Source organism: Mixophyes fleayi, chromosome 5 (assembly GCF_038048845.1).
Source record: "Mixophyes fleayi isolate aMixFle1 chromosome 5, aMixFle1.hap1, whole genome shotgun sequence".
NCBI lineage: Eukaryota > Metazoa > Chordata > Amphibia > Anura > Limnodynastidae > Mixophyes > Mixophyes fleayi.
In genome coordinates, this window is record NC_134406.1 from 94,687,091 (window position 1) to 94,710,802 (window position 23,712).

Sequence of the window (23,712 nt, forward strand, 5' to 3'; positions counted from 1 at the left end):
AGAACAGCTAAGACACCTGAGAAAACAAATGGGTGTGTTACCGGCCCCTTAAGATGAAGATTTGGAAGATGAAGATGAGGAGATCGCCGTCACCCAGAGCACACGGCCGGTACAGCGAAACTGAGAATCGCTCATTAAATCAGTTATGGTTCCTTTGATCGCTCCACCCGTTACTTGGATAACTGTGGTAATTCTACAGCTAATACGTGGCTATGAGCGCTGACCCCCTGGGATGCGTGTATTTATCAGACAAAGTCCAATGTTTTGGGGTTCAAGCTGCCAGACGGAAGATTTAAAAAATTTTTAGCCTTATTTTTTTTTTTTGTATCGTTTGGAATATTTTTTTGGCTTATTTTTTTTTTATTGTTTGGAATATGGTTTAGCCTTTTTTTTCTCTACAACACTTGGACGATTTTTTGGGTTAATTTTATGGGTGGTCATATCACTGAGGGACTACATGGCTCAGTGGGCCCTGGGTGTCAGGGCATGAAGCCTCTTGTGGTTGTGGTTCTCCAAGTGCCAGAATGCCTTGACTGCCATAGGTATGCTGGTGCTTGTAATTATACAAAAACCAGCATGCCCAGACTGTTAATGGCAGCCCGGACTGGCTGGGGTTTTGTAGTTCCACAAAGTAAAATTACATGTGTTTTACACATTTTTTTCTTCTATTACACACACTTTATTACACCACACCCACTGCCCAGTGGTGTGGGAAGAAATCAAGAGCTGTTAGCATGGGGCTGGGTATTCATAGGCAGGAGGGCACACTTTTTTTTCCGAACCCCACTACCTAGGGAATCTAGCCCCGTTCTGTCCAGCCTGGGGTTGGTTGTCATCATGGCATCATGGTGGCACCAGCCCTGGTTGGCTAAGCCTTGGCTTGGCTATAGGAAACTAAGGGGACCCCACGCTGTTTGTCACCCCAATTTACCTTTGACCAGCCCTAGGCTTGCAGAACTAAGATTAGTAATAGCTCTTTCATTACACCACACTCACCACCCAAGGTTGTGGGAAGAGCCCTGTGCTGGAAAGGCATTTTTTTGTGGACCCCAACTCTCTAGGGAATCTAGCTCTGTGCTGGCCAGATTGGGGTTGGTTCCACCAGCCCCAGCTGCCTAAGCATAGGGCTGGTTGAAAGAGAATCGAGGGGACCCTAAACTTTTTGTCCCCCTGATTTTCCTCTAGCCAGCCATATGGTGGCAGCACTAGGGTTAATATGAGGGAGGGGGGTACGCTGTTTTTTTTTTTCTTTTAACTTTTTTTTTTACTCTGTTTATTGCCGGCGGGTCTGGCGGTTACATAGCTGCCAGACCAGCTTGCTGTAAATTTATCCTGGGAGATGCACCCATTCACACCTAATGGTCTATTGTATGGTAGAAAAGAGAAAAAGTGTGTGTTCAACTGGATAACTCCATAGATGTTTTACAAAATGTTTAATTTTTATTAAAGTACAAAATATAGTACATAGTACATAACTTGTATTGTTCCCTGATCTATAAACAGCGCAATATTAAAAACAAGAACAACAAATTAGTGACTACAATGTGATAAAAGAGAGAATAAAATTGCAGTTTAACCGTACTGCCGTGTGTTGCCTAAATTCAATACGCGTCTATATTCCAATAATTGTTCATTATTGTAACACTCCCATTGAAATTACTCCAATTATAATGTGCTTTTAGAATGTTTTATACTGTCCATATTCTTCCAATAAGTCTGTTTATCAAGTGCTTCGAAAATCATTTATATTGTGGCCGTATCATATATCAATAACTCCCAATATGATTTATAAGATTATAAATCTCTTCTCCGGAATGGACAGTGACTTAAATGACCTAAATAGTCTTGTATTTCAATTATATTTACAGATATTTTTATTGCTGAATTAATATAGCCATTGTTGTTCTAGTAGTAATCCATTCATTAAGCAGAAACCAATCATTAATCAACGTCATTTAACTCTGGCCCTCCTGCTCTTAAGACATTCTATGCCCAATACAGAACAATTGATTTACAATTTAGACATTATTATAATCATATGTAAGTTCTTTAAGACAATGTTTAGTGTCTTACTGCCGAATAAAGCCCATTTATATGATAAAAGAAGTCATCAGGCACTGGCCAAAAGGCTGCTATATATGAGTATATATATATATATATATATATATATATATATATATATATATATATATATATATATATATATCTACATGTAATTGAAAGTCAGGTCAGGAACTCAGCAACACTCCAGTAAATGACGTAAAATATCAAAGAAACAACTCATAGGGCGATACTTTTAAACATATTCTTTAAAAACTCTTAATAGTTATAAAAAATATAATCAAGCTTAGAAAAACAATACAGGAGGCCACAACATGCATTTTGTCTTGGAACTTCATCAGTAGAAGTAGCAAGATGAGCTTGGATTATGAAGACCTAGTAAAGGTTCAACATTTTAGCTTTAATGCAATTATTTTGGAATCATGGTTTTGCAGAGTATTATTGATGTTATTATGTTTGTGTTTTTATTTTCGTCTATTAAATTGTTAATAGACTGAAAATGTATGAGATAACCTTGTGTGGAGCAACCATTATTACTGGTCAAAGAACATATCAACATAATCCCCTTTCAATACCTGTAAATCTCATTGTAGTAGCAAAGAAAAACTCCCAAAGGTCATAGCTCCTATAATAGTTGGGAATGGTTTCCTTTGTAGTGTTTTTTATACTGATAATGCACATAATTTTGTTTCCTTAAACCATACTTAAGAATATCGGGAAAAATTATGTTATTTTCTTTTCCAGCTCGGAACTGAAAACAAAATAAAATATAAAATATGGGCAAGCGGACAGGATATGAGATCCATAGATTTAATCCCTTTGCAAGTTTTATCCAAAGTAAACTTTGTATTTTGATAGATTTTATGTGGCCAGCAAAGCTGCAACTGAGTTTTCCATGTGCACAACACAATTCTCTCAATCATAAAATAGGTGTATGTCCAATTCATCTTGGATGATATCGGAAGTTGTCATAGAAACACCCTTAGGTTTCAGTAAGTTGAGTAGACAGGCAACTTCCAGAAATATCAAATTGTAAAGTTTATTAGCTTGTGCTCTCACTGGCCTCAGGTTTGGCAAAAATTGTTTTGTGCATAACCGTTGTTTGCTTTGTAGCTAATAAGCAAGTTTACTGCTCCTTTGCCTTTAGAGAATGACTGATAATAGCAGACAGGCAGTTGTGAATTTTCTAGCCACATTGGCAAAAAATAACAAGCTTAAGAAAATAGCAATTGCATCTCACAGATACAATTTATAACATAAGTTTGTTTTTTTAAACATTTTCTACTGAGATTCACAGATATCTTAGTCTCAAAAGTTTGTCAAAATTGAAAATATTAAATAGAGTAGAGAAAATCGGCATCCTTGATGGTGGAGTGCAGAAAACAATTAGGCCAATGCAATTTGGCATAAGTCGACATTGTAACTGATGCCAAAATAGTGCAAATTACATGGCCAAAGCTCCATACGGTGTCTTTGTCAATGTTCACGGATTCATTCGAACACTGAGGCCGTCTTTTGGAACAATCTGACTGTTTTGTTTCTACATTTTCTTCAATTCTTGAAGTGCAAGGTCATCCATGGCGTTCATCATCTTCGACATTTTCACATCCCTCGCTAAATCTTTTGTGCCACTCAAACACACGTGCACGAGTGTAATGAAAGATTATTATAGTATAATGTAAGATATATTCTTTCCTGGACAAGGCATCTCAGGTGTAGTGACAACTTACTATATATGTAGTAAAGGTCTGTATACTTGGTGCCTGAATGGTATGCAGCTTCAGATAGTACAGAGTTTATTTGGGGAAGAAAAGGACGCCAGTTACTTTGATGCAATTTTTAAATGCTTTATTAAGGTTGAAAGATAGAGCGTAGGTCAGGTGAATATATGATGTTCTTTCTGACTCCATGGAACAACAGAAACAAGGGAGGTACTGACAAATTTTAGCCCGGGGTGGGGGGGGGGGGGGAAGGGGGGATTCAGGACTCAACTCAGCAGCCTATTAGGATAATTTTAAATGAAAAAAAATGCCGTCTGCCCAGTGACCCAGCCCAAGGTAGCCCACTAAAGGACCAGCCCGGGGGGAAAAATGCCCCTCTTCTCCCCAGCCAAGCATTCCCCTGAACAGAAATAACAGGAGCAACTATGATGCTGCTTGTACATTTTGGATGGTGGGTGTGGAAGATGAGTAATCTTCCAATCCTAAAGCTTATGTGGAAACCACACATGCCCTCATTAAAGGGTGTCAAGGAACAACAGCCTACAGTAAGTCAACCAGTCAGAGCGTCATGTTATAAATCTCAGTATTAACTGCTGCACTAAGTGCTCTATTTTCGCTTGAGAACCCATGTCTAAAGTTACACAGACAGAACTGGCTTCAACAGTCAATCAGAAATATGTCTAGGTGTGTGTAGCTCCCTGGGTACTATTAAGTGGCAATAAAATCTAAAAAAAACAGATAAATAGACTCCTTAAAGCACCCCTACTTAAACCTTATATGCCCCCTTGTATAGATGGGCTACACTTAAGAGAATTACAAAATGATACATAAGTTAAATGACTGCTAATACGTGTTGATGACCAGTTGGATACATGAATGTACTACCCTTTGTAAGGCATTGTTTACTGTTTTCTTCTCTACACATGGGGTAGACTGAAAGTCATCAATTTTCTTAAGCTGAGGTGACAATTTCTGCACTCCACTTCTCTATGTAGATACAAAATGAAAAGAAAACCTCTTCCTACCTTTCCATTCACCAGCGCACTCATTTACTGCAGTAGGAAGCACAATATGACATAAATCACAAGCTCTGTACCCTGAGTAGCCAGCAGGGAGGCATAGAAGTATTCCCCCTCTCCAGTACTTGCTGTCCTGCACAACATTCTGCTAATGTGATGATTGCAGGAGGAAGCATCATTTTCCTACTATACTTCCTCTGTCCTCTGCTTCCTTTAAGATTCGAGGAATAACTTTGAATAGATTTTCACATTCTACTGTGCACCACAGTTAATAATTCACAAAATGTCACAGCTTCCAGCCATTCACTTAATTGGAAAATATATTATCTCTCTAGGTGCTAATTGATTACTTAAGATAGCCAAATCCTTTTAAAGTCTTTTCTGTTCTGTAAAACTCTTGGTTATACCTACCAAAATTTCTGATTACAAAATGTTGATAAATAGGCCATGTCCCAGATCTGCATAAATCATGCTAATTCTGACCATGCCACACCCATTTCTAAAAAAAAATCCCAGTTGCTTCCCAACAGGCCATGTCTGAAAAGACCATCAAATATCAGAAAAATAAGGCTTGTTGCCAAACCTGTTTTATCTATTGTGAGGGGTTTGACACAGAATCTTCATCATTGTAAAACACAAAGCTTACTTCCTCCCTTGATCTCTACCTGTAGACTTCAGCTCCCACACATTGTACTGGACACTCCTTTGACATCATCACATTCTGTGCCGTCTCCAGCTTATCCAACTCAGCGTTTCTGCTAACTACTCTTTCTAGCCCTTCTCTGGTTGCCTTTCTACAACAGCACACTTAATTTAGCAATAGACAAGGTAGATCCATGCACTACAACGTCTCTATTGATTCAGACCTTAAACTTGGCACACCAAAAACACTTGCTAAATGCAATGGATTGTAAGGATTTACAACACTAGCTCAAGATGACAGCTGTTAGAAAACAATTACTGTGAGGATTTACAAAACTAGCTCCAAATGAAAGCTCTCAGAAACCAGTTCACAGTGACAGCTACAAACACCTTCTTTCAATTCCTGTAATCATCACTCTATGAACAGCAATCTAGGTAGTTAATGCACTTGAACTACTGCCCCGTTTTCTTTACTCTACAATCAGCCCTTCAGAGAAAATGTCAAGTCGATCAGAACAATTTTTCTCAACTGTTTGAAACTTTTATAAAGTCCCTCAGTTCTACAAAAGCTTTGCAGAAGTAAAGTTTTGGATTTCTGTGCATGTGCATTGAAGAAGACTTGATTTGTTTCACTTTATATCATAATTCTACCTTCTCGAATCCTTTGACCTTGACTTCATCTATCAGTAGTCTACTTCCTACAATCCTTTGACTTCAGCTTTTACCTCACAACTAGTCCTATCAGGACTAAGCGGGTTGGCCAGATATGGTGTGTCTCTGATGGTTAGTGTAGCCAAGTGGTTCTTTCCTGGGAGCATGACAGTGACTCTGCCCTGGTGAGAGCCACTGGAGGAAATCTTCAACACCACCTTCCATCACTATAAATTCATCCTTTCTCCTGGATCTCCTGGATTCTCCTGGATCTCTCTGCTGCATTTGACACTGTTGACTACTCTCTCCTCATACAAACACTACAATCCCTAGGTCTTGAAGGCACTGTCCTATCCTGGTTCTCATCCTACCTATCTAATTGCTCTTTCAGTGTTAATTTCTCTGGAACCACCTCTGCTCCGCTTCCTTTATCAGTTGAAATACCACGAGGCTCAGTCCTAGGTCCTCTGCTATTCTCTATCTACACCACTTCTCTTGGAAAACTAATAAGCTCCTTTGGATTTCAGTATCATCTCTATGCGGATGATACACAAATTTATCTATCCTCTCCTGATCTTTCACCATCTGTGTTGTCTCGCGTTACTGACTGTCTTTCTGCCATTTCATCTTGGATGTCTTCTTACCAACTCAAACTCAATCTTTCAAAAACTGAATTAATAATATTCCCACCCATAAACAGAAGCTTCCTGTCTGACATTTCTATTTCTGTTGATAACATGACCATAAATCCCACCCCGCAAGCTCGTTGCCTAGGTGTAATCCTTGATTCACAACTGTCATTTATTCCACACATCAACTCTATATCTAAATCATGTTACATACACCTAAAGAACATTTCCAGAATATGCACATATCTGACACAAGACACCGCAAAAACATTAATTCATGCACTCATCATCTACCGCATAGACTATTGCAATTCCTTACTGGTCTTCCCAAAGTCAGACTTGAACCCCTACAATCTATTTTGCACGCAGCGGCTAGATTGATTTTCCTTACTAACCGTTTTTCCTCTGCCGAGCCACTCTGTCAGTCTCTACATTGGCTGCCTGTATTTCAACGAATCCAATATAAAATTCTTCTACTAACATACAAGGCCATCAACAAAATTGCACCGACATACATCTCCTCACTGGTCTCGAAATACCTCCCTACTCGACACCTCCGTTCTGCACAAGATCTACGTCTCTCTTCCACTCTCATCACCTCCTTCCATTCTCGGTTACAGGATTTTTTCCGGGCTGCATCCACTTTGTGAAATTCCCTCCCACACACAATAAAACTTTCCTCTAGTCTTCAAACCTTCAAGCGTTCACTGAAAACCCACCTCTTCAGACAAGGTTATGATATTCCTCAACCACCATCTTAATTTCCCTAGATTACCCTATTACCATCCTCTACACTGCTACCGCAAGACAACAACCCTCTGACCAACATTGCAACACACACAGCCCACTCAATACTTTTACTTTTGCGTTCTAGCTGGTCCATTGTGCAATATGATGTAGCACATGCACTTGTGTTTCAAACTCCCATTGTCCTATAGATTGTAAGCTTGCGAGCAGGGTTCTCTTACCTCTCTGTCTGTATGTATTACCCAGTATTGTCTTATCAATGTTTGTTCCCAATTGTAAAGCGCTACGGAATTTGCTGGCGCTATATAAATAAATGTTGATGATAATGATGATGAGGATGATCCTTTCACCTTACAACACTGTCCTTTCACTTGCCTTCACTACCTTATTTTTTATCTAGTCTTATAATCCCTTATGTCTCTTTGCCACCTAAGCTGGCTTTTTTGCCCACCTGAATCACCTTTCCCTCCACCCCCCACAGCCCATGTCTGACACCTACTTCAAAGGCGGAAATTGACACCATTCAAAAGACATCTCTAATATCAGACCCCATATACCCTGTCAGGGAGGGCTGATAAACTTTAGGGGGGCAAGAATATACCCAGCTGCCTATTTTAAAGGAAAAAAATGCAGGTGGCCCAGCGACCTAGCTCAAGGTAGCCCACTATGGGACCGGCCTGGGCGGGCAGATGCACCCATGCCCCCCAGCCCTGCCAGCCCCTGCACCCAGTCCATTTTCTCCTGTACTCAACATTCAACATCAATTCATTCTCATTGTAACAGAGGACAGAGTCTATGCACGCACCTTATTTCACCCCACAATTTTCCGCTATTTTCTTCCTCTCAACAATTCTGCTGCCTCTCCTCCACTGTATAACTGCCTCTAGCTCACCTCTTCAACCTGTCTCTACCCAATGACACATTTCCACCCTCCTTTAATGTGTGCTTATCTCACTAATCCTAAAAAAAACACCACTTGACCCAGTCTATCACTCCTAACATAACCTATATACTATTTCTCTCCTCTTTTGTTACAAACAATTTGAGCACTTTTTTACTCAACTGAAAAATGTATAAGTTTAAAGCGTTGCACTGTCTGGCTTTTATTCAACTATCTTGCCTTTTCTCCTCTCACTCCCTTCTCAACCATCTGTATTTGGTCTTCTTACCCCATCATTCCACAAAATCAATGGTCTACTTACAGCAAAGTCTATGGGTCTATTTGGTATACTCGGCCTTCATGAAATGAATGGCCTTTCCCTACTAGTTCACTTCTTACCTTTCCAAACACTCCTACAGTTTTTATACCTATGGCCCATCCTCCACTCCATTCTCACTTTCTGTTGGGATCCAATAATGCTCTATTCTTAGCCCTCTGCATTTCTCACTGTACACGTCTTTTCTGGGTTAACTAGTTTGCTCATTCGAATGCCAGTACCATTTCCATGTTGACACAACCCAAATCTATTTCTCCTCCAGTGATCTCCCCCTTCTCTTCTATATTGTGTGGCCAACTCCCCGAAAAATAACTAATTATCTTCCCTCATCTCAGAGAATCACCACAACAATTTTGTACTTATCTCCCAAGTCCACTGCCTTGGTGCTTGGTGTTACTCTTACTCCACTCCTGCCTTACTCCTTGAAATCAATCTCTCTAAAAATCATTTTGAAATATTGCTACAATATGCACTTTGCTCCTCTCTTACTGCTCCACATCTATGCACCATGGTTCACAATATCCTCCAGAATCCAAATCACTCACCTTCAACTGCAAAACCCACAACAATACCTACCCTTCATACACCTCAAACCTCAACTTGAAATACACTCCCAAACCCTCTCCAGCTTTTAATCTTTAAAAGATCTGTAAAAGCCCCCCCTCTTCACTAGAGCCAACCCAACTTCCTCCTATACTATTTACACTGGTACTCTCTCACTGATGTCCCAATCTTCGTTTAAAAGGTCTCTTCTCTCACCTTTTCCCCTAGGTTGTAAGCTCCCACAAGCAGGGTTCTTCCTAATCATTGTTTTAATGCTTGCATTTCTGTCTACCCTGTATCTTTCTTTTTATAAAGTGTGTTTTCCCTACTGCCCAGCAGATCACTGTGGCACCTTACAAATCAATAACAGTAATAATAATATAAAATCATAGCAGTCATTCTACAACACCACAATCACTCATTTCTTATCATCAGTGGTTGTTTTTTATATTTCATCAACTGGGACTTCGGTTTAGAGGCTGTTATATGTTATACGGTAACAGGGATAGTTGAAAATACAGCTAAGAAAAAGCAGATGCTTTAATCGCAGAACATGCTGAATGTGATTATAGTGTTCTTCCTATGTTAGTACAAAGAAATAATTTGTCTGTTATAAGCAAGAGTAGGAAACAAGGGAGAGCAAATGATCATACAATATACAACATGTCAATACTTTAGTTACAAAGGTGAGATCACATACATCAGATGAAATAAAGACACTATTTTATTTTATATAGATCGTACCCATAAGTACTTTACAATTGCTGTCAGTAGACACTGCTACCAGTAAAAACTACACTGTTCCAGCCTTTAACTGAATTCCCACGTTCAGGCTTCCATACTACCAAAGTTCATTATAAAGTGACAGCAAATTACAAAAAGAAATATGCTGTACAATACAGAACATTATTAATTACAGTTTAGCGCTAGGATCCAGGAGTAGACAATTGACTTTCTGCAGTCAGTGCCGCAATGCAATTGTAAGATAAGTATGGGTACTGTCTAATACTAAAATAAATTAGTCTAGAAATAGGGTTTAGATAGGTAAAATAAAATGTTCAGGGATAAGCTTCTTTAAAATACCCTTGTATAAAACCAGTTATTAACAGTACTGTTCTGTATCTCAGGATTAAATGTGAGCAACATGTTATCGCCTCATTCCTACCCTGTAACGCCCTTTTCAGCCTGGTATGCCCCACTGATTCAAAGATTCCCACCACTTGTAAATAAATATTGGCTGGTAAGGGGCTTTGCTGGTAATGCATGTCTCCAAATAGGTTGCCTATTGTGGATTCAGGCAGAGGCACAGAGAGGGAGAGGAGAGCAGGTACAAAGTATCGTGGCCCCAGCCTGCCTGTGTAGTGAAAGTAGTCACCAGCCCAAAATTTCTCTTGGCAGCTCTGGATTTGGGCACCTATTAAAGACATAATCCTCCTTCTGTTACATGACTTACCATAAGTATTCCTCATCTGCGATTTTATTTCAGAAGTATTTTTATTATCATAATTGTTAAATATATTTAAACAACAGAGTCCAGCCTGAAGTACAATAGTATTAAACTGTAATGTAAGACACAATATGTTAATGGCTAAAGCATATTCAACTGTTGGCCAAACATCTCAAACCTCATGTGTGAACATACCCACATGCTTGCTGATCTATAAAGCACAAGACAAAAGTGCAATAAATTCATTCACTCAACATAAGAGGCTTATACAATGTCAAAGGAAAAAATGGAAAAACTCTTTACACCATAAGTATCAAAGACATATCTTATTAATGAAAATCATTGAATTACATTTTCTTGATAAATATGGTGCAATCCCTTCACCATACAATTGCATCAATTTCCTTTATACAAATGTCTCTATTCTGTTAGTACAAACCCTAAATCCATGGTTTGCAGTGGTCAAAGTATAAAAAAGCAAACATTGGTAAGTAAAGTGCAGCAAATAAAAAGTCAATTCAGGTTACTGCTTAAACATTTCCAGGTGGATGAGTTTTGGAATAATATGTTCTGCCACTGTAGCCAGCTAGTGACCCTCATCATGCAAAGAAAATGTCTTTTAATGGAAACATAGCACAACTTAGGCTCGCCTGTCTTTTTGGTCCTTCTTAGTTTTAACATTCTTCTTGGAGATCCCAGGAGGAGGGTTGGGGTTCTTTGGACTTGTCTTTGGTGCCCCACTACGACTTGTTCGACTCGCATTCTTGATTTTTTCCTGCATTGTTTTCACTTGTTGCTCTTGTAAAGTCTGCTCCCATCTCTGAAAATGAATGTAGTTGTCAATATTACTTTTCTAGATATTGTATATATGTATAGTTTTTTTTGTAGTCATTATTTACAAAATAAGCGTTCTTCTTTCATTTTCATTTTCATTTATAGAACCAGAGTTATACTGTGATGGTACATTTTCTGCTGCATATGAAGGCTCATCCCTTGATCAGGTAAAACTAAGTCTAGTTTACATGAACCCAGATAAAGACATTAGGTAATTCTTGCTAAAACCTCAACCTCAACTAGTTTTAACCATTCATCATCTTGATCTTCGACACTCTTTGAAAGGCCAACTCCCTTGTTCCTAATTTATAATATGATATTTAAAATAGCCTAACTACCTTCCTTCCTTCATTTACTTTCAAGTTAAAGGGGCAAATAGGCAAAAAGACATAAACTCCATGCATTATGTGGGTTGTCATAAACAGCCAGAAACTTCTGTATGCCAAAGGTGTATATAGAAATGCCACAACCTGCCACACCCTGCTTCCACTGTGTTAATCCTGAAGCTAGGGATTGTAAACTACTAGCATGAGTAGTAATTAGCACTAACAGCTTAATTTCCTTGATATTAAGGGTCATGTAGTGGTGGGAAGGTAGTAACCGTATAATTTGTAAAATGAAATAAAAGTTTGTGTCTTAAATAGATGCATCAAATGCAAACACACCAAAGTTAGAACAGCATTCCCCTTATTGGCTTTCACATGTAGGAAATTGCAGGCACAATCACCGCACTCAGTGTGTGTGTTTAATAGTATGTTTCCATAATGTACTTAAAGTGGGGGGGCACATGGAGGGCAACTAGAATGCATGTAAAATGTCTTATTTCCCAAATCAGTTGACCTATGTTCGGTATGAATGTATGCCCTAATTTGCAAAACAAAAATGTTTCCCTACAGGCATAACAGTCCCACTTAGTCACAATAAAATTGTGTCATCAAAATAAAGTAATGTTTAAGAAAAAGAATTTTGAAACAGAAAAAAAAAGATTACGCAAAGAAAGGAAAATGCACTACAAATTTCAGGAAATAAAAAAATGTTGCCGCAATACAAAATTAATTCCCATTGCATCACTACAGATTTTTTTTAAACTGTATATATTTAACTTTCCCATATGTATCTAGGTTTTGCTATGTAGATATAACTTATTACAATAAACTTGTGCTTTAAAGTTCTTGACATAATATGATAGCACTACGAAACTGTGGACAAAATGTAATGCTGGCCACACACACAGTGATCCTGCTGTACAGCCCTACAGCCAAACTGGACAAGTTCAGCCCATGACGAAATCTGAGAGGTCAGATCACTTCCAGTGTCATGTGTTAATGCAATGAGAAGATGGACACACACAGGTAAACAGCTTTTATTTCTCCATTGCATTTACCAACATCTCCGATAATATTGATTTTGAGTGGAAGATTATCACCTAATTTCGGAGACACATATACTATCATGGTATTGGACTAACAGAGGGATTTTGCCTGTAATGTGGCTATCATAACCCTACAAAACCATAGATTATAACATATATACAGTACCTTGAACCTTTTGTTTAATTGGTCTTTCCATTTTTCAACCAAGCAGCCATCAAGAAGCATCATCCTAGGGATTGAAAATACCTTTGTAAAATATTTAACAGACAATCTAAATGCTGACATTTTTAATTAACTTGATATTCTATCCACAAAATCTAAAGGCTGAAATAGAGAGATAACATGTGTACTGAACCTGATAAAATTATAATCTCCATGCAAGCGCAGGTGTGAAAACCCTTTAATATTGCAAGTAAACATTAAGAAACCCTACACAAACCCTTTCACTATGTCAGACATAGAGGTCAATAATTTAAAACATTTAATTTGTCTACCTTTTTGGACTTTTTAGGAGTTAAATGTGCCAAAAATAACTAAAGGGCCTATTTTGAAATATAAACTGCATACACCTGGTCCCCACTGCTACATTATATGACCAAAGACATCCGTTAGAACTGAACCAGCAACTGAAAAGTTATGTCTAAACACTTCCCACTTGGCTCAGTATAACATATACTGTAATCAAGCTGTTCACTATGTTATTACAGTATTAAGTAAAGGGATAAAGAGGCTATGTGTCATGCATGTTTTTTGTTGATCAAATTAAATAGTTCAGAACATTGCTTTTAAGTGCACACAAATATACATCAAGGGCCTCATTCGTCAGACGAAACGTGCGTCTAAAATGCAAACTCAGAAGCAGCTGCGGGAACTGGCCGCAGCTTGGTAGGGTATTACGAGTGGGATGCAACACAAGCTGCGTCCCACTCGTAATACCCTACCAAGCTGTGACCAGTAAACACAGCTAACTACTTGCGCCACCTCATTCCTGCCGCATTTATTCTGTCTTACTTGTGTTCCGTCTGCGTCTTACTCCATCTAGGATTGTTTTTGCGGGTAGACGTCCATAGCATTTTAATTATTCACGTTCACCCCTACATAACTCTGTGTTCCGCCCTTTCCCTCGTACCAAGGCGCAAGCTGTCGCAAGTGTACACTGCGTCTGAAAAGCAGACGGAACTGGTGCTTACTGCGCATACGTGTCAGTGAAAATGTGCACAATGCGCCATGAAACGGACCTTGCGTTTGGCTCTAAATGAGGCCCCAAGTGCTTTTAGTGCACACATAGTTTCAGATTATATGTCTGAGTTGCTGCCACTTGAAATGGGTATAAAAATCCAGTCAGGGGGCTGAAAAAGTTCTGCTGAAGTGGATGCCTCCAAGTTTGCACTGTTGTTCCCAGTTATTTGCATGTAAATATCAAGTACTGAAAGCTACCATTTGGTTTCAGGGTTTTGTACTGCTGAAGCCACAACATGCTACCATGTTATGTTTACAGTCCCTCCTGATCTGAGCTGAATCAGGAGGGACATTCATACACACCGTTTGCACTGTGCAGCACTTGCTTGTAATAAATGACCCCAATGTGTGTAATATATTTGAACTGACATCACTTACCTTGACCGCCACTGGTAACACATGATAAGCACATCTTGGTTGGGAAGTAACTGGGGACACTGACAAGATGAGTTGGTAATGAGTGGAACTTGGGACCTGAGAATCGTTGTTGAAGACTTTAGTGTCTCTTTGACTTCAACTAGTGTGGTTATTTCATTGCAGTTGCTTCTAGTGACACTTTTAACTTTTGCATGAATTACTGAAAAAGTAGATGATTTAAAAAAGAGTTTTAAAATCACTGTAATTAATATCTGTATAAACCACTGGTTCCCAAACTATTTCAGTTCGAGGCACCCTTAGGGTCTTCATAATTTTTTCAAGGCACCACTAAGTCAAAATAATTACCAGGTAAATGTAATAAGTATTTAGGTGAGGACAATAACTTGTCGAGTTATTTACAAAAATAATACATAAAACCAAGGACAAAGAATATACAGTATATATATATATATATATATATATATATATATATATATATATATATATAGACACACACACACACAATTTACGGCACTCATTAACAGGAGAAAGAACACACAAAATAAAACAACAAAATGTACAAAAATGTGCTTGGTTATTAATGAATGTTATTATTATTATTATTATTATTATTATTATCCTTTATTTCCGCAGCGCTGTACACCATACAAACAGTACACTATACAGGGTGAAACAGTACAAAACAATAAACAGAAGTACCATTACTTCAGGAACTCCAGGCAGGTTAAAGCAATAAACACGGAGCAGAGGAACAGGTGAGGAGACAGGAGGGAAGAGGGCCCTGCTCAAGTGAGCTTACATCCTAAGGGAGGGAAAACAGAACAGGCACAAGGGGAGCCAGATGAGGCAAGGGAGAGAGCAAGTGGAGGAGATAAAGGGGTTATGCGGATGGTTGGTAGGGTTTAAGGAAGAGGTGGGTTTTCAGTGCACGTTTGAAGGAGCACAGAGTAGGAGAGAGGCGGATGGAACGAGGGAGGTCATTCCAGTGAAGGGGGGCAGCATGGGAAAAATCTTGGATTCTGGAGTGGGAAGAGGTGATAACAGTGGAGGAGAGGCGTCGATCATTGGCTGAACGCAGGGAGCGTGCAGGAGTGTGAATGGAGAGGAGGTTAGAGATGTAGGGGGCTGTAGAGTGGGAGAGAGCCTTGCAAGTGGTGGTGAGGAGTTTGAAAAGGATTCTGCAGGGGAAGTGAAGCCAGTGTAAGGCGAGGCAGAGAGGGGTGGCAGAGGAGGAGCGGCGTGAGAGGAAGATGAGTCTTGCGGCTGCATTGAGTACAGAGCGGAGGGGGGAGAGATGTGAGTGGGGGAGGCCAGTGAGGAGGAGGTTGCAGTAATCCAGACGGGAGTTGATGAGTGCTTGGATGATAGTCTTGGCAGCATCCTGAGAAAGAAAGGGATGGATGCGGGCAATGTTGCGTAGTTGGAAGCGACAGGCTTGGGCAAGGGAGTGAATATGGGGGGCAAAAGAGAGAGAGGAGTCGAGGGTGACACCAAGACAGCGGAGTTGAGTGACAGAGGAGATGGTGGTGTTGTTGACAATAGAGAGGTTATGGTGGGATGGGAGTCTGGATGAAGGAAAGACAATGAGTTCCGTTTTAGAGATATTGATTTTGAGAAAACGCGCAGACATCCAGGAGGAGATGGCGGAGAGGCAGTCAGATACACGAGAGAGGAGGGTGGAAGAAAGATCAGGGGAGGAGATGTAGAGTTGAATGACGTCAGCAAAAAGGTGATACTGAAGACCGAAGGAGGAGATGAGAGCACCAAGGGAGGAAGTATAGAGCGAAAAAAGTAGAGGGCCGAGAACAGAGCCCTGCGGGACTCCTACAGGGAGAGGGTAGGAGGAGGAGGAGGAGCCGGACGTGGATACAGAGAAGGAGCGGTTAGCGAGGTATGTTATAAAAATTCCAATGTTATAACAAATGGAACGGGGATTAGCGGAGCTTTATCAATTAGCCACGGAAATTCATCTTTAATGAATATAAAAAACTCTGCAAGTCCCATGCTGCTAAATTTTACTTTTAAAGTTTTGTCACAGGAGAGCTCAATGATTTTTTCTTCTTCTGAAGAAGTAAATTCGGATGGGGCCCTAGTACTGAATGGGTCTTGGATATACACAAATTTCTCCATATGCTCTGGAAAATATTTTTCAAACCAGTTACTGCGCTTTGTTAAGTTCATGTGTCAAGTAAACGTCATTGGGTGTAACAAACTGATGCAACAGTGGGAAACAGTCATTATAACCATCTTCATTCAGATTTATTGCATTCAGTCTGTCAAAGAGATCACACAGGTATGCTAATTTGGACAAAAAAAAAAACAGTACAAGTAGTTATTTGCACACTCGTGTACTTCTTCTACAAGATAGGAGTAGAGTTCTGGCGTAATTCAGACAGAAGAAAGTACATTGGCATTGAAGAGCCATCGTGGGCTACAGTAGTACAACAAGGATGTATGCTCAGAGCCCATATCCTCACACATTTTTTAAAACCTTGTCTTCTGTGGCCGAGTTTTTATGAAGTGCACCACTTTCTACACACTTTCCATGATGGCATTCAGTGAAGAACTCAGTTGCATTGATGCAAGGCTTTCCTCTGGATAATGCAGTGGGTCCACAGTGCATCGGCAGTTTTGCCTCTTATGAGTGCCTGAAAATCTCCAACAGTCAGACATAGAGCAACCACCATCAGTACAGACACCAAAGCACTTTGTCCAGTCTAATTTGTTTCACTCATAAAAGTGTCAATTATTTGAAACAAGTATTGTGGCTTTGTTCCTGCAGTGATACATTTACAAAAGAGAAGGTCTTCCACAATATTGTCACCATTAAAAAAGTGTGAGTAGCAAATCATATGAGCACCCTTATTACTGTCTATTGCCTCAGCTACTTGTAGCCCGAATTCCTTCCCTTTAATTTTTTTCAATTACCTGGTCATTCAGATCTTCAGCCATATGTTGGATTCTGCGACTCATGGTATTGTTGGATAAAGGTACCTTTGAAAGCAGTTTTTCCGCTGATTTGTCAACCATAATGGTGACCATATCCACTGCAGCCAGTAAAATCAGTTCTTCTGCAATGGTGTGAGGCTTTTTATACTTCGCAACTCTATATGCCACTTTGTAGGTTACTAGCAAAGCACTGCTTGGTATGAATACTTATTTAAAAAATGTACCTTTTTGTGCTTTCAAGTCTTTTATCTTGCTGGTGAAGTAATCACGTGGTTTATTAGCCATGTTAGCGTGATTGGTCCCTAAATGGCATTTAAGTTTGCTTGAAATCATGCATTCTGGCGACGACATTTTCAGACGTAATACACACTGTGGACCCTCTTCGTCATTGACATCTACAGCCGTAAAAGGAAGAAAAATTAAATGTACATAAAGGCTGTTTACATAAATGCAGAGAATGTATCTCCATCATATTGTGCCCCTTCAAAATCACACTGTGCCCCTCCACAATCACACTGTGCCCCTCCACAATCACACTGTGCCCCCTTATAACCTCTTGTGCCCTGTCATAATTACATGTGCCCCATCATCAGTTTCACTTGTATTACATTGCCCCTTTCATCCTCCCTTCAATTTCTTACCTTTTACTTGCCCTTCTTTCTTCTGTTTTCTTGTTTTTCTCTTCTTTCTTTCTAGCTTCCCTCTGCGCCGATCTTCACTGAAAATGTCAGGCCTATGCCGTCACACCCGATAGTCAGTGCAAATGAGCAAGGAGGAGGGTGCCAGGCGCTGTACTGGTATGTAATTTGTTTTGGCCAATGAACAAGTGGGGGATGGCAAGCAGAGGGGAGCGCTTAGTGCTCCTTCGCCTTGCTTACCTCGTTTACCTCCTGACCTGGCCACAGCATCCCTGTGAGATTGCCACAGCACCGCAGGGAGCCACAGGACACAGTTTGGTAACTGCTGGTATAAACAATGAGTACTTATGTGACTGTCATCACTTCATCGTTTATTATTTGTGTAGTGTAAGAAATAATACATTCCTACTGTAAATTATTAGCTATATTATAAGTTAACATGGACTTCAGTGACCTGCACAAAAGAACTCAATCTGCAGCCTCATGCTTTTTATGGTCACAAAACTCCTCAGTGACTTTTATTACCCATATACTTTACAATAGAGAGCGCATAATCACACATACCTTTTTATATTTTTGAGGCAATACCATTTTTTTAGAGTCAAATACAATATATAAAATACTTAAAATAGCAATATGTATGTGCATAGGCTCCATGTTCTCACCTAGTAAAATAAAACCATTTTGTGAATTGTGATTTCCTGATCCACTCCATTTTACTTATAGCTTCAAGACCTTGCTTTTCATCACCAGAAATATTTGTCTTAAAACATATAGCCCTTAGAGACATAGATGCTTGCTTTGATGATTCAATTTACTGAAAAGGGTATCCTAGTTTTCAGATAAAGAAATATGAGCCTTAATATCATCTGTGTGGTATGGATGTTTAATTTAGATAAAATGGTAAAATGTAGTCACCTAATGTATTCTGTGAGATCACAGGCTACTACATTGTACCCATCAACATTAATTCTAAAAGCACTGGGCCTCATTTAAGAAGAGCATCATAAACAACTTTGCTTCTGCACTGGTGAACTTGTATGGTTGGCCAAAAGCAGGATATACGCCTGAGCAATGAAGAAAACGCCAATCAGCGTAAGAAGCACATTCACAAACAGTAAAATACAAGAGACCTTCACCATCATCATCTGCTAATTGCACACGCCCCTCACCATCCACAAATAATACAGCGTTCTCAGGCACATATGTATCTTTGCCCTTTTCAGCTGTTCTCCATTGAGCAAACATGCCTTTACTGTACTCGGCCTACATTGGAATGCCCCTGGTCCACCTATCCAGATGCAAGCAGACATAAGTGCCAGAATCACGCAAATCTACATGGGCGCATATGCATGCACCCACTTTTCTGGGCATGCACAGAGCGACTTCACACAAGATACGCTACACAAACTGGCAAACCAAAGTCCACTTTGGTTTATCAGAAAGATTGCACATAATACTGCAACCTCTTACCACTTTAGAATGACTCTTTTCATTACATTATGGGCCTGAACCATTAAGACATGTAAATGCCGATACGTGCCGTATTTTTGTTAAATCGCACAGCGCATGCCCAGAATTGGACCATACACCAGTGAATACAGCCACGTCCAATTCACCTTCGAGTGGAAAGGACCCTTAAGACAGCCTACGATTTTATGGGTGGAACGGGCAAGGAAAGGGGCGTATGCACATCAATGTACACTAAGGGTGCGCTAAGCTCAACAAATGCAGCAGTGTCCGATTCAAGTTTTGGGCATCTCAAAGGTAAGTGTTTGTCTGTCGAATACTTGTATTAGCTACACATCTCGTGTAAGTGGTAAGTGGCGATTACTAGTGATGATGGTCGCGTTTGCAAGCTAGAACATGACTTCGCACTCAGGAGCTGCTCCATAAAACTACACACACCATTGTACTTACTTAGGTAGCAAGGAACACCCTTGCTCCGTTCAACTTCTTTTTTTATATTTAATATGTCATTGTACGTGCATGCACCTTTCAATTCTATTCATATTTTACACAGAAGAACGGACTGGGGGAGGGAAGAGCCGTCTCCGCGTAGTTAATCTACCGTAAGAGTGTGCTAAGGTTGAGCGCACGCACATCCGTCCAACTCAATCTCTAGGCATTTTTTAGGTACGTGAATTTTAGCTGTATCATTTGCACCAGCTACAGTGGAAGTGTAAGTGATAGTGATAACAGTCACGTATTCATACTAGAACCTGTGTTTGCCATCAACATCAACTGTAAAAATGCATTTTATGTACAGCAGGCATTAATAACATTTTGATATATGTATTTCATGCTGGGGAAAGATAACAACATTTTTGTTTTTCAATCATTTTTATTAATGATTATTTTATCAATAAGTGTTAATGTCTTTAATATTTTTTTATTATCTGTGCGTTCAGATAGGACTTTATATATACATATGCACTGTGCGTATCCTGCAGTGTGTTGTGTCTATCTGCGTAGGCAAGTGCCGTATAGGCAGAGCATACTTAGATCCTTCTTAAACTAGAAACATTTCTTGAGATCCTCTTGTTGTTGAGTACGGGCGTACCTGTATGCATTCTCCGTATGTTTTAAAAAAAACACAAATTGTGTTCACTTTGCGTTCCTTATTGAATCAGGCACACTATGTTCAATATTAGATAACATGTTAGAGCACAAGATCTCTACACACAAGCACTTAGGTACTTATCATAAGCTAGAGTCATTCTGTCAAAATGACATAACAACTAATTCAATGACCAGCTAACATGGCCAAAAGTCCCTTTGAACTTAACCTATGCAGGGATGGAGAGATGGAGGGGGGGGGGGGGGGCATGTCTAGGGCATCCATGAGGCATGCGCCGGTCCTGCCAATATAATGCCTATATGGCATTGTAAAGATAATACCTTATTGCTTGTTAGGACAAACGCAATTGCTTTTCTGAAACACCATATTACTCTAAGTTTTGCCCCTGTATGTACTGTGTTGGTATCAAAAGTTAATTCACTTACCATAGCTGTAATTTTTTGTCAGGTACATTGTTAGGGTAGGTTTAATTGTTTTGCATTTGCAGCGATCTGTAAAGATGAAAAACAAAGTCCATGAAGTAGCATAATGAACCATCCATGAATTGAATGCTACTTAAGTAATGAAAAAAATAAATGTATTTTGCACAACTACTCAGGAGTGACTGGTAAATGATGAAATATGTAATCCAGAATATATTAGACACATCTGACAGGCCTGCATGTGGTACAAATTAGGATAAATAATACTGTATCAGTTATCACAAGAAAATACAGACTTTACCCATGTTTAAACTTTTGCAGTGATTCATTCTTGGTCTTTCTGGGACTATGACATCTTGTGTAAACTCCATCCACTTTATATCTAAAAAGAACAAGCCATCATTTGCCAATGAAAATAACTGCACTATGCCAAACACACCAGGCGTAACTTGAGTCTTTACATACACCTCTTGAACGGGACAAGATGATTTCTTCACATCTGCAATATAAATACTTTTAGTAGTCTTAAATAAATCTTTCCTAGGAACGTGTGTTTTTCATGGCTGTTTTACATTATTGTTTTAATGACACTTTTATATTTAAATAAAGTTGCATAACTTTATAAACGAATCCATTACATGGAGTGTTTTAATTTAAGGTGTCCAAGCTAAACAAAAACAAAACTGAAAAAACTTATGGTCCAAACAGTTTCCTTTTTAGCTGATCCAGTTATTTAAACAGGTGCTAAAGTAATGTTCTCTCATTAGCACATACTTTCAACTTTACAGAAATGTATGTTCTGTAACAAACAGAACTGAAATAGAGATATAAAAATAACTTATAGTGATTTTTTTTCAGTCAGCTTATGTTAAAAAGAAGGTGCCACCTATACACATTTTACAATGTCAACAATATTGCTATGTCTATGTTAGCACAAATTAATCAAAGTATGAAATGTTATGTTAATACATAGGGTTAAGTAATAGTTGGAACAATTCAGTGAAACAGTATCTTTAAACACAAAAATTAAGTTTTAAGGAGTTAATTACAATCCCAGTCCTAGAACATCTTCTCCCTTTACCTTCAGAGATATCAGTAACTATGGCTTCAGGAGAGATGCACACTCCACGGTCATAAACTGGAAGGTCATCACATGCTAGGTTGTCTGGCCAGCTGTGATTGTATCTCTTCATGATGGGCTCACATCCATCCTTAGATCTTTGGCACACCGATTTACAGGGTTTGATTGGGTCATGAAGGAACTCCAGTGTGCAGATAGGTGCATACATGGCACACAGAAAGAAACTCAGCACAGGACTGCAGTTATATTCCACTAGCTCCTGGTATTGCTCAATTGCCAGAATAGCGTTCTCCTGAGTGCTGTGGTGCAGGTGGTTGGGCATTCTTGTAATATTCCAAGGCATGTCTTTACACATGGGGATTCTGACGGTTTCACAGGGGGCTGAATGAACTCCCATCTCCAATACACAAAGGACAGCTATAACTAGCAGCATCTTTGCAGTGGGACACTTATTAGCTCACACAAACACGTCTACCACCCTAAGATGTAGGCTAAACAGGTTAGTTTGTAGCGAATAATTCACGAACAACTTGATGAGAACATTTAAATAGCGATATCGGACTGCTCCTTGCACGGGTATGTCAGTAATAGATTAGAGGCTGAGAACCGTCTTCCCTTCAGCTTCCCAGGCTCCACTGTAGATAAGCGTGGACATTGTACAACTACCTTTATAGCAGTGCCACAAGTGACGTGCATCACTTCTATTTTTTTAGATGACTACAGAATTCATTTTTTCCCCTTTGTCAGACACAGTTACATCATCCCTATTCGTTTAATCCCAGGGCGACATCACTAAATTTCACTTTAATTTCCAAGATAAATTAGTCGCCTCCTCCTCCTCCTAACTTTCTTTTCTTCAACGGCGCAGTAAGATAAAAACAGAGATGTCTCGTTCACCTGTTCCCGTTTTGCAGATCTTACACCAGCAGAAAAAAGCTTAGAAAAATAAAACGATCCTATAATAACAGAGTATATAATCTGCGATATCATCTCGCAGCGTTCTCTCCTCCCTCATTTTTCAAGAGCGAGCAGAAGACCGTGTAAATCGTCTCTCATACCCCGGTTTACCACAAGAGGGACGCACAGCTGATCTTATGCGACACATTACAAAGTGCTGCTCAGATCTCATGTGTACATATATGCAAGTACTGTAGACAGTTGGCCATTTCATGTGCTGTTTGTAAAGAGTGCACTTTTGCAATACTGCTACATTCAGGTGTTTTAATTGGGCTTTTTTTTTTTAAACAAAAGGAAGGAGATGTGCTTTAATATAATTTCTAATGGGCCACACTTGAAATAATTTGTTTATAAATAAAAGCAATTGTAACATACACCGACACCCACCCCCAGTGTCGGACTGGGGCATGAAGGGCCCACCGGGGGACTGCAACACTGGGGGCCCACCAGAGGGGGTGTGGTCAGCCATCATAGAGGCGGGACCAGACACTAGAGGGGGAGTGGTCAGTCCACTAAGGACAGCTAGCACCTTACTGTAGTATATAAAGAATGCAGTATGTGTATAAAGAATATACAGTCTTGA

General features: G+C 39.5%; 1 protein-coding gene across 1 annotated transcript; it reads right to left on the reverse strand.

Annotated features, from left to right (window-relative positions):
- Positions 1–10,346: 10,346 nt before the first annotated feature.
- SFRP4 (secreted frizzled related protein 4) lies at positions 10,347–23,119 on the reverse strand. The gene is made up of 6 exons (XM_075212566.1): positions 22,173–23,119; positions 21,393–21,473; positions 21,095–21,160; positions 14,502–14,700; positions 13,050–13,113; positions 10,347–11,497 (listed from the first exon to the last, which is right to left on the reverse strand). Exons 1-6 carry the CDS (start codon positions 22,603–22,605, stop codon positions 11,318–11,320), a joined length of 1,023 nt encoding a protein of 340 aa, XP_075068667.1. The 5' UTR covers positions 22,606–23,119; the 3' UTR covers positions 10,347–11,317.
- Between the last annotated feature and the right edge of the window lie 593 nt (positions 23,120–23,712).